Source organism: Sander lucioperca, chromosome 5 (assembly GCF_008315115.2).
Source record: "Sander lucioperca isolate FBNREF2018 chromosome 5, SLUC_FBN_1.2, whole genome shotgun sequence".
In the NCBI taxonomy this organism is placed as follows: Eukaryota; Metazoa; Chordata; class Actinopteri; order Perciformes; family Percidae; genus Sander; species Sander lucioperca.
Genome location: NC_050177.1, coordinates 40,170,351 through 40,182,896, shown reverse-complemented (window position 1 = coordinate 40,182,896; position 12,546 = coordinate 40,170,351). Strand labels below are relative to the sequence as shown.

At 41.9% G+C, this 12,546-nt stretch overlaps 1 protein-coding gene across 1 annotated transcript in view; it reads left to right on the top strand.

Annotated features, from left to right (window-relative positions):
• cdon (cell adhesion associated, oncogene regulated) overlaps positions 1-11,441 on the top strand; it is a 45,431-nt gene extending 33,990 nt beyond the window's left edge. The window contains exons 13-19 of the mRNA XM_031286993.2: positions 1,061-1,166; positions 3,715-3,837; positions 4,108-4,299; positions 6,248-6,543; positions 7,135-7,214; positions 8,059-8,321; positions 10,706-11,441. Coding sequence (XP_031142853.1) covers positions 1,061-1,166; positions 3,715-3,837; positions 4,108-4,299; positions 6,248-6,543; positions 7,135-7,214; positions 8,059-8,321; positions 10,706-10,860 — 1,215 coding nt within the window. The 3' untranslated portion in view covers positions 10,861-11,441. The remainder of the gene's footprint in view (positions 1-1,060; positions 1,167-3,714; positions 3,838-4,107; positions 4,300-6,247; positions 6,544-7,134; positions 7,215-8,058; positions 8,322-10,705) is intronic.
• Positions 11,442-12,546: the final 1,105 nt, after the last annotated feature.

Genomic DNA, 12,546 nt, shown 5'->3' with positions numbered 1-12,546 from the left:
AATGCAATATTATTATAATTGAATATGGAAGGCTTAATTACCCCTGTCCTATAATTTTTTGGAGTCTGACTTGAGTCCAAGACTTGTAGACATGTCATGTTTACAGCTATCAGTCAGAGGGAAAAAAATCAAAATAAGCATCCCTAGTTTCAATGTATGTTTCAACAGTTACAACAGTTATAAAGCTATTTGGGTCGGCGAGATAGTTTAGTTTATTTGTTTACACATAGACAAATCCTACAGATTAATATACACATAATCAATAAACGATGTGATGGAGGGATGCAAAAAACCCTCAGAGTGGCTTAATCTGGGCACTCTCCAATGCATACTCCAATTAAAATAGAAAGAAACAAGTTGCTAGGTTACAGACATAAAAGTTGATGTTGGATTGAGTATTTAGGATTTCCTAACCTACGACATGATGAGTAAAATGAAATAGGATTTCTAAAGTTCGTTGGGATTTGCTTTTTTAATACAAAACTGTGAAAATCCTATCTTTTACTCTTCCTATGTCAATTTAGGATTTAAGATAGGAAGTTTATGTAACACTGCCCTAGGAGTATAAGAATAAAGTAGCATACAATAGAAATACAAAATGACATAGTAACGTTTTGCCAGTGAAAGAATAACTCGGGCGATGTATAGTCTTTCCCAGCTGGCTCACCTGTGTGTGAGTTGCTGGTAGTTGTTTGGGAGCAGAGACCCAATCAGACCTTTCACTGAGCGCCTGTGATGATTGGAGCTCTGCTCCAACTGAGATTAGGAGGCCCTGTCCATCTACGTTTTTGATTCCGCTCTCTTAAAAGCCATTTCCCCTCCTCACCACAGTTTGGGCTGCAGATGGACGCAGATAGTTCCCCACATTTACTTAACCTCAGACAGTCTCATTATTTCCTGAACTTTAGACACAAAGTGCAATCACAATCATGCTTGCAGTCCTGTACATCTGCTGATAACAAGCCCTGCCATTAGTTGCCGGAAAATGTCCTCTCTTTGTTTAATAATTGCTCACCGGATTGCTGTAGTCCAACGCAATCTTTTTTCCATCTCCTTCTAGTATAGTCCCTCGAGTAACAACAACACTCCGATCCAAGGCTTCTACATTTACTACCGGCCCACCGACAGCGACAACGACAGCGACTACAAAAGAGACGTGGTCGAAGGTGAGTGGAAATGCACATGTGAATGTTTGTGTGTCCGTGTTTCCACTGCAGATTGGGTGTGTAGCTGGTGTAGATTGTTTGTCGACAGCCCCCGTCCTGTCGGGATGTTCGGCTCACGCTCTGCAGATTAACTGGGAGTCGGGAGGGTAATGGATACTCAGTGTCAAGAGTGGGCCTGTAGTGGAGAGGGGCATTTCTGCAAAGATTTATAGAGAGTGCTGTCCCTGGGCAGCAGGGCTTTCTGAAATCTGTTTTTAATAAATGGCTGCCAGAGCTGAAATATGAGCCCCGCCAGAAGAGAGGGGCTCAGGTTGCTGGCTGGAAAAACGTGTGTGTGTGTGTGTGTGTGTGTGTGTGTGTGTGTGTGTGTGTGTGTGTGTGTGTGTGTGTGTGTGTGTGTGCTTGTTTTACTATATTTGTGGGGTCCAAAAACCGGGGAATACAGTATTCTTGTGGGGTCTGCACAGCCTTGTGGCGCCCAAAATGCTGGACCCCACAAGGTTAAAAGGGCTGTTTGAGGGTTAAGACTTGGTTTTAGGATTAGAATTAGAATTAGGTTATGGTTAGGGTGAGGGTAAGGGTTAAGGTTAGGCATTTAGTTGTGGTGGTTAAGGTTAGGGTAAGGGGCTAGGGAATGCATTATGTCAATGACGGGTCCCCACAAAGATAGTGAAACAAACGTGTGTGTGTGTGTGTGTGTGTGTGTGTGTGTGTGTGTGTGTGTGTGTGTGCGTGTGCATGCGTGTTGCTTCTTACCCAGTAAGCACTGTTTTTTGGGGATTTAAGGTCCAAAGATGTCATTACATTTAGGCTACAAATGGCTAAATTCAGTTTAGATGTAATTTAATATAACTGTGTTTCCACAAACATTCAATGACTGTTTAGTTTAGTTCATTATAGGATCCCCGTTAGCTGTGCCCTTAACCACAGCTCCTCTTCCTGGGGTCCACATTTAAAAACATACTGTACATTAAACATTACAGTCCACAGAATTCAACACATTTAAAACATGCAGTACATTAGCTGTATTTCAATGTGTAGTTTAGAGCTGCAATGAATAATGGATTATAAATGAATCGGCAACTATTTTGATCATCGATTAATCGGTCTGAGTCATTTTATATGAAAATAACATTCTTAAATGCTGACTTCAGCTTGTTAAATGTGAATATGTTCTAGTTTCTTCTCTCCTCTGTGACATTACACTGAATATCTTTGAGTTGTGGACAAAACAAGACATTTGAGGACGTCATATTGGGCTTTGGGAAACTCCGATCCACACATTTCACCATTTTCTGACATTTTAGACCAAACAACTAAACCATTCATTCAGAAAATAGTCATCAGTTGCAGCCCTAGTGTAGTTATGAACTGCTTTCACTTGATATCTAATTTAGATATGTAACCCAGACATCTACAAACTTTCCAACCAGCTGGCACGCCCTATTTCAAAAAAAGTCTTATTTTTACCTGGATTGTCTCAATATTGCACTTAAACATATGACTTGACAATCATTTGAAAGATGTCCAGATGTGTTTTGTACCTGCAGTTCACCTTATCGGTTCTTCATTGCTTCATCTTTTAAAAATATAAGTGCCAACGTGATGCCTGAGTTTCAGTACCACACAAAACCTTTGTGGATACCATACTTTGAGGAACATGAACACGTTTCTCGACATTTACTCCCTTTTTTGGTTCGTGAGCTTTGCCTTAAGAAGACAAAACTAATCTGGCAAACCACACAATGTCATTGTTTTGGTAGCCAGCAGTTTGATTTCGGTGCTACGGTCACAGTTCGGCCGGTCCTCAATTAGTGCTGAGGTTCAGTAGCCTGCCCTATACGCCTGCTGTAGTCACTTTCCCGTCAGATAATCTTCATGTGTCTTATTTTTTTTTTAAATCTATAATTTATAATACATATGTGATTGAGCACAAAGTGCTGTTTATTTGTGCATTAAACTTCTGCTTATGTATTGATTCTTAATTAACAGCACAGAGGGGATTTAGCTTCAGCAGCAGCTTTCCTTTATGGTTCCCACTTACAATTGTAAAAAAAAAAAAAAAAAAAAGTGATTTAGCTGTGATTTATTATACTTCCTATCAAACAAAACACAGCGAGAACGGCAGCTTATTTCAGCCTCATTTGATAGAAATGTAGCATTTCCATGTTGTCTCATCTGTGATTTCAAAATTGTGTGTGTGTGTGTGTGTGTGTGTGTGTGTGTGTGTGTGTGTGTGTGTGTGTGTGTTGGGAATACTGGAGGCTTGCCAGGACAAACATGAAGCTGCCATATATGGAGCTCATCTAAAGTAAAGCAACTGTCTGAGCCCTCGTGGGACCGACTGAGTAAGAGAGAAGTGGGGGGGCAAAAAGAGGGGCGAATGAGAAAGAGAGCATGAAAGAGCACGACCCGAAGTGTGAGGCATGAAGAGAAGGTGGAGAAATAGTGAGTTTACACAGGATTTAGAGCAATGTGAGTCAACACGGGGCCCATAGAGGAAGTGATTTCTAACCTTTGTCGGCTCCTCTCTCTCGCGCCCTCTCAGGTGTAAAACACTGGCACATGATTGGACACCTCCAGCCTGAGACCTCCTACGATATCAAGATGCAGTGCTTCAACGACGGGGGAGAGAGTGAATACAGCAACGTCATGATCTGCGAGACCAAAGGTAAGAGCAAATAAACGCCATGACTCATGCTCCAACCAAACCTCCACTTTGTGAAAAGTCCAGTCATGTTTCTGCCAAGGCCGCCACTTTAATGACGGGTATGATCGCCATAATTACACAACATAAACCTACTGAGTTTTATGAGGCTGACAACAATGGTTTGCATTCTGTGGTTTGGTACTGTGTTATTTTTCTTCGTTGCTTGCGGGTAAAAAGCTGTTCCTCATGCCCCCTCCTCCTCCCCCCGCTCTTCCCTTCTCCCTGCTGCAGCACGTCAGTCCCCGGGGTCGCCCAGCCAGCACCCCATCACCCCACCCTACCCCCACCCGCAGGAGCCACCCAGCCCACCTGGAGGACTGCTGTACCTGATTGTGGGCTGTGTTTTGGGAGTGATGGTGCTCATCCTGCTGGCTTTTATCGCCATGTGTCTGTGGAGGAATCGCCAGCAGAACAACATGCACAGTGAGTTTCTACACAAACTAAACCTTAAGCATAAAACCGGTATAGATTCTGCCCACACTGTGGCATTTTAGACCGTGTTTTTAAAAACCATCTATCATATAGCGCCTGTTGTGTTCACTCCAAGTTTCACTAGAGCTGCAAAGAATTATCGGTTTGAGTTATTTTTTATGAGCTTGATTAATGCGACTATGTTCTAGTTTCTTCTCTCCTCTGCAACAGTAAACTGAATATCTTTGAGTTGGGGACAAAACAAGACATTTGAGGACGTCATTTTGGGCTTTTGGGAAACACTGATCCACATTTCTCATCATGTTCTGACATTTTAGAGACCAAACAACTAATCCATTAACCAAAAAAAGGAATCGACAGACTCATCCACTATGAAAACAATCGTTAGTCGCAGCCCTAAGTTTTACTTTTCTTCACTTTCAAATGAGTTTGCAGCACCAGCATGCATACTGAGAGTTAACTCCAACTTAAGTGTCTCATATTTAAAGATAGTTGGCCCCAAGACAGCATGTGCGGCATATTCCAAGTGTTCATAGTACATATATGGCTCCCACAGCGCTTGCAAAGGCTTTTGCCATTTTTGGATGGACTCTTTACCAGATCTTTTGGCTCTGTTAATAGTTGGGGTTCTGTAGCTTAAAGATTTTGGGGGGAAAAGTAAGATTGAGTCAAAGGTGCTTACTCTCTGTGTGAAAACTCACTGCAGTCCATAAACATCAGAGATAATTGAACAATCAAGCTGATGATTATTTTTTTAAATACTGGTGGCAATATGTTACCGGAGTTCACTTCTGATGCCAAAACAATTCTCCTTTCTTTTTTCTCATCAACTTCTTTTTTCACAAATATAAACACAGTTTTGTATAAATTCTGTCTCTCATCGTACAAAATAAGCCCAACTTCTCAAAGTGCAGTGTTTAATGTTGTTTTAACACAAACAGTTTCACAAGAACATCAAGAAATGTCTCAAATGTGCAAAATTATGATATATGCTGTAGTTATCTGATAAAGATCAAATAAAAAGCCTAAGAAGAATCTGTGTCAGTGCCAAATTCCAGTTCTTGATGATGATGTGCTACGACAGAAAAAAAAAGTCTGCGCTAACAAATCCTCCAAGCAAAAAAAAAAAAGAGATACATTTATTTCCTATCCAGCAGGTTAAAAAGTTTGGGGGGAAAAAAAAAAAAAACAAGAAAAGTAAAGGATTCTTCCATAGGACCATTGTCAGCAAAATGTAACAATAAATGTACCACTTAATATATATAGATACAATATATCAAACCAGATCGATCAAACCAGATCGATGTATCGTTACACCACGAATAATTTTATATATATATATATATATATATATATATATATATATATACACATATGTATGTATATATATATATATATATATATATATGTGTGTATATATGTGTATATATATATATATATATATATATATATATATATATATATATGTATGTATGTGTATATATATATATATATATATATATATATATATATATATATAGCTTTATTTTGAAATTCCCACTTTATATTTATTCTTTTTAGTCAAAAGAGTAGTTTGTAATTTTACTGTAAATGCCTGGAAGATCTCAGTAATGAAATTGACTAATCATACAGTATATAAATGTAACTGATTAAAGGGGCTTATGTATCGTCTCAGGCCCCTGAATCAAATCGAATAGAAATGGTATCGTGGCAGACTGTTATATCAGTAAATATCGTATCGTTGTCCAAAGAATCAATATAATATCGTATCATGATGAAACTTGTGATTTACACCCGTAATAATTATCTGAGGACTGCACTGGCCAAATTAGTAGTTTCACCTTGTTAATGCATCCTGGCCTATGATCAGATTTCAGTGCGTACTAAAGAATGATCCGGCTCAATACCTAATGATTTTTTTTTACCTGTTGTGATGTAGAGTATGACCCTCCCGGGTACCTGTACCAGCAAGCGGAGATGAATGGCCACGTCCTGGAGTACACCACTCTGTCTGGCACCAGCCGCATCAACGGGGGCGTCCACGGGGGGTACGGCCACAGCGGGCCCATGTTATCCCAAGGCTGCCATCACCTCCACCACAAACTCCCCAACGGCTTGGCGCTGCTCAACGGCTCCGGCAGCCTGTTCTCACCCGGCCACCCACACGGCCACGATGGCACCCTGCCCCACAGCACGCGGGACTGCGAGCACCCGCACCCCCACCACCACCATAACGTGAGTACTTCAAAACCTAAAGACTGGACCCAATATTCGGTTATCAAGGCCCGTGCAATATCCTCTCAACTAGTGGATGAACTAATGTCCTAAAGTACATTTTTATCTCATTATATATTGTCTGTGACAAACTGTATGATTGACAAATAATGTGTTTGTATGCAGCTGTTATCAGCCCTTCTTGCCCAAGACAAATTTCCCACGGGACAATAAAGTTTAACTTATCTTATCTTAAGGCGAGAAGGGAAATAGCTACGGCGATGACAGTTAAGTTTAGGCACCAAAACGACTAGTTAAGTTTAGGAAAAATATGGTGGTTTGGTTTTAAACACTCCAGAGGAAGGAACACGCGTTTCCTAGGTGAAAGTATTAAAATGATATTGTTAAATTAGCCTAGATTTTGCATAACTTCCCGCTGTAGCTGTATCCCTTCTAGCCACAATCCCATTATTCATATCCAAGTATTAAAGACCAAGTATGGTATTTATATTATATGCAGTTTGGTTTGGCTAATTGTAGCCTGTGTCTGTGTCTGTGTGTGTGTGTGTGTGTGTGTGTGTGTGTGTGTGTGTGTGTGTGTTCTCTTGTCAGGGCGGAGGCATGTACACAGCTCTCCCCCAAACAGAGTCGTCTGACTGCATGAGCTGTCAGAACCTCTGCAACAACAACAGGTAAGAGAAGACGCCCGTTTTGATCTACTTCAACATTGCGTTCATGGGTGTCTTTAGCTTTGTTGTGGACATCTGGGACACATTGTTTCATTATTTATTTATTTTTTATTTATTTATTTTTTTAAGAAATCCAGGAATGTATTGGTGTTTATTAATCAGAAAAGAAACTGACATGATCTGTTAAAACATGTGAAAACCCAGAGACACTCTACTTACTTGAAGGAACTCTGGTGCATAATGTTTGTTACAAGAGCACAACAAAAATGTATTATGGATATTGGAAGGAAATAAACACACACACACACACACACAAACACACACACACCCTCTTGCTAGTCCTGTTTATGTACTTAAGGGTCCCCAGCATCACAGTTTACCCTGTGTGCACCCAGCCAGCAGACCTAATGAGCCCTGTGTTTATTTACCTCCGGCTGCTGGGAAAAGAGGGGGTGTGGTCACAATCCAATCATGTGCCGACAGAGGGAAGCTAAGTTCAGGGAAACATGGTGAAGCTGGCTGCGTGCAACGGTCTGCGTTTGGGAACTTCAGCGGAGAGCAAAACCACAACGTGTCCCAGTTCTTCAGAGGCAGTGAGACCGGACCTTTTAATCTCCAGTCCAACTGTTGAAAAGCTGTGCCAGAGTGCTCCAGGTTGTGTTAGAGAGCTGTCATTGCTTTGTCCACTGGCAGGGCTATTGCAGTAACACAAGGGGTTTTCTGTGTCTGGCGGAAAAAAAGCCACACATAACTGCAGAGAGGAAGAACCAGAGCGGTATGTTCAGCAGAAGAAGCTTTATAAACGACTGTCCCGTCTTTCTTTCCATCTCTCTCTGTCTCGGAGCAGATGTTACAACAAGACCAATGGCACTTTCTCCAGTGGCACTCTGCCCGTAATGCATCGCGTGGCGCCGTGCCAGCAGGACGGTCTGGAGATGGTGCCTCTGGGCCAGGTTTCCTCGCAGTGCCACGGCCCCGACAGCCATCTGCTCTCTGGGGACCCGGGGGCCGACGCAGGGGGCCAGCCAGACGAGCACAGGGAGTCCTCGCCCTCACAGCATTCCTGCTGTCTGGTCGGGAACAATGACAACTGTCCAGCAGATAACACTGGTGAGACACATTTTTTTTTTTTTTTTACCGAATGCCCACGACATCTTTCCAAGTATTTTGTCTCTTTTCCTCCTCCGACACTTTTTTTTCTTTTTCTTCCTTTTTTTCTTCTCGTGTTTTCTCACTGCAGAGACACAGAGAACTGCAACTCCTCACTGACTTTTTGGTGCTATGCATTTGAAATTTCCTATTTAATTAAAAACAACCTATAATAATATTTAATTAAAAAAAAACTATAATAATATTGGAACACAATTTTGTTGAATCCTGAGGTTCTAAGAATCCAACATTGTTTCCCAAGCTGGAGTATGTGTTCATCCAGGGGTATGCATAGTGACATAGGGGGTATGCGGGGGAGTTCAACAAGCAGTTTGGTGTATTTGAGCGGAATACTGAAAGCAGCAGAAAGGCAGAACTGAGTAGCCTACACTTTACAAGTAATATCTGTTAATTTATCGCAAGTAATATCGTTATCGCGATATTCAACAATGTTATTGCATATCGCATATTTTCCTCATATCGTGCAGCCCTACATATGTCACCATAACATCCTTTTATCCTTATTGTTAACAGCGATACTATATACTTTTATAATAGAAAAGTGTTTTGTTGTATCTTATTGCAGTCATTGCAAGAACACCTTTAAGGGCTCTATTTTAATGATCTAAGCGCACGGCGTGAAGCACATGGCGTAGGTGCGTTTATGGCGTGTACGAATCCACTTTTGCTAGTTTGACGGCAGAAAAAAGGGTCCGTGCGCATGGTTCAAAAGGGTTGTACTTAGTGTCTTCATTAATTCATAGGTGTGTTTTGGGCGTAACATGCTAAACCAATCAGAGTGTCATCTCCCATTCCCTTTAAAAGCCAGGCGTGTTTGTACCTTGGCGCATTGCTATTATGATGGCGGATTTGCACCGTAATGTTTTTATTTGTTATCTTTTGTATGTTTGTGTGCTGCTGCGTTTCCCTGTGTGTGTAACAAACATAGTGTGCGCGCTGTGCACGAGCCTAGGCGCATTTTACTAATTCCCTGTTAAAATAATAATGAAATGCTGCGATATTGACTTTAGACCAGGTTTTTGTTGGGCAATGGCACGATCACTTTCCGCTGCCTAAAGATAGCAATACATCAAGAATTCACCTGAACACACCTCCCTGTAAGACCAGCACGCCAATGGGCGCACAGATGGGCGCAGGTGCATTTGCTATTTAAACAACGCGGGCGCTGGACGGTAAATTGACAACTGCGTCGGTCTTAAACTAGCAAAGACACTTGCGTCGGGCTTTGCGCTGCGCTGTGCCAGGTGCAAGATAGGGTCCTAAGAGTTGTTGGATTGTATAGCATCTGTTAATGATGGCTCGTGGCAAGTGAAGTATTTCATGATAAATGTAGGAATAACGCACAATAACAAAAACGCAATCAGACTGGCTTCTACAGTAACCAATATGAATTATTGAATATGAATTAACTATTATTTAACCCCATAGCTCGTTGTAATTTTAAGCTTAGCCAGAAGCTGTTAACAGGAATATCTTGATATTTTGGGAGCGCTTGTTTATTGATACCATTCTCATTTCTGTCTGGTAAATACAAGGCTACAGCCAGCAGGCTTAGCTTAGGTTAGCTTAGCTTAGCTTAGCATAAAGACTGGGGAAAAGTCTTACGCAACTTCACTAAAGTCTTGTCGTCACCCCGAAGTTGCTAGGCAGCCAGTGGAGACTCAAAAAACGGCCAAAAAATGAAATCTGCCTGAAAACTTCAACGTGCTATTTCCTACTTGTCCATGTTAAACAAACATGATATAAGATGAGAATTTGTGAAAATTGAATGGCTTTAATCTTTGAACAGAGCTCGGCTCGCTGTTTTCCCCCTGTATCCAGCCTCTGCGCTAAGCTAAGCTAACCTGCTCCTGGCTATAGCTTTATTTTTAACGGGCAGTATGGTATCAATCTTTTCATTCATTCATTCATTTTCAAGTCTTTGCGAGAAAGCAAATAAGCATATTTCCCAAAATGCTAAACTATTGTTAGCAACAATTGAGCTCAAAAAAACAAATTCCCAGGAAGGTGAAACTTTCAGACCTTCGTGGTTCAACACTGTTGTGAAATTGAACTCTCGACAGTTGCTCTTCTTCTTCTTCATGCCTTCCTAGTAAGTCTTTATATCTTTACCAATCCTCATGTTGTACGCAGACAAACTACGCAGCATCACCACAAATTACTCTGTGGACCTCTCCAGAATCTCTTCCTGTCTTGTTCCTCTCGATATAAAGTATAAACCAAAGACTCTCTCTCTCTCTCTCTCTCTCTCTCTCTCTCTCTCTCTCTCTCTCTCTCTCTCTCTCTCTCTCTCTGTGGGTGTGTGTGTGTGTGTGTGTGTGTAGCTGAGGAGGAGCTGGAGTGCGTGGACACTGAGGGGCCTGTGGTGTGCTGGGAGAGTCTCGGCCTGCCAGACTTGAACTGTGACGAAAAGCCCGGGTGGATCTCCAGCAGCAGCCTGGCAGGCGAGCTGATCCAGCCCAGCCAGCAGGAGGTCTGAACACAGCCCACACACAAACACACTCCCCATGCAGCGTGGAGGCTTTAGAGGAACCAGGCACAGAGAGAGACAGTGGTGGAGATAAATCACAGAGGAAGAGGACCGGCGATGAGATAGTCAGAGACACTGCATGTGACACTACGGTGACAAAGGACACAAAACGTTGGACGGACTGAGCTGAGATGAACTAAGTGTGGAAAAAGAGCGACTGAGAGAGAAGCCAGATGGAGAGAAACGCAAATGGGCAAAGGAAAACCTAGCTCAAAGACAGAAACTACAGTATATCCCACTGGAGGGAGGACTCTCGTAAAAGATCAAAAACTCTTGAGATGACTTATTTATTTTTTGTAGTAGTGAAATATTATTTCATATGAATGTATCTGTTTTAAAGTTAAAAAAAAAAAAGTTTGTCTTTTATATTATTTATGCCTTTTTGGATGAGAAATACTTTTTATTTTTTGTTGTTTTGTCCCTCTGTGTTCCACTCTAAAGTGTGGAGATTAGCAATGGTCTGTGTAAAGTTTTGTAATAATATAAAGAGAAGATATGGAAGAGTAAAACAACAAGCTATTTTCAATGTCTTTCCTCCCCTCCTTCTTGTGTAGCAGCCAATGAATGATTGCCATAGTGGATTTCGCGGCCCGGGTCCAAACCCATCCATATTTCTGGCAGGCCTTTGATGTGGCTCTGTGATGAGCTGTTCCACTGCAGTGACCCCTGAACGGGGTGAACACTCCCTTCTCTGTTCACATTAAGGCGGCTGCTCTTTGCTTCAGTGAATACTTGATAGCTCATCACTTTACGCAAAATGCACTGTTGCTTTGAGAGCAGTGTTGACCTACTGCTCCCAATCTGTTAGAGAAGTGGAGTAGTCGCATGTTAAAACTGCTCTGCTGCTAGTGACAGAATACTTTCCCGCCTTTTCTCATTTGTAAAATCCCACAGGTGAGGTACAAATCTCCAGCCACAGGAAGGAGTTAAAGTTAACATAAATTGCAGCAAATGCTCCATCCAGAGAAAACGGTATCCTCTCTCATCCATGTGGCATTGTTGTTGTTAAAGGGTCAGTTCACCCAAATCAGAAAAAAAAAATTTTTTTACTTAAAGGTGCACTATGAGTTCCTGCATGGTCTTAGCGCAATTTCATTTTTGTCTCAAATCGTAGGCATCTCTCCTTGATCCGCTAGCTGCCTGCCCCCTGAATACACCGTGAAAAAGCCCGGTCTCGGGAGACAACACAGGGGTCGTAAATGTCAAACAAACACTAGAGGCACAGGCTGTGCACCAAAATACAACAAACCACTCCAGCCAATCACCGACAAGATGGTTGGGGTAAGGGGTGGGGGTTAGTGTCAGTTAGTCATGACAGTTACGGAAACATGGGGGGAGGGGCGAGCTTGCTCTGCTTTGTTTGGTATTTACTTGGAACGTCAACAGAAGTAACGTCATGCACCTGCATCCTTTAAAGGGTAACTTTGTTTTTATTTCAACCTGGACCCTATTTTCCCTTTGTATTTTGTGTAGACTGATGGGAACAACCATTTTTGAAATCGGTCCAGTATTAAGCAAGATCGCTGCAGTCGGCAACGGTGAAACAAGCTGCAATGTAAGTTATTGGGCAATTGCGCATCTTCAATTTCCATCCACTAAAAGTGCTTGTTTTGCCACTGACAGGCTCAGATTGTT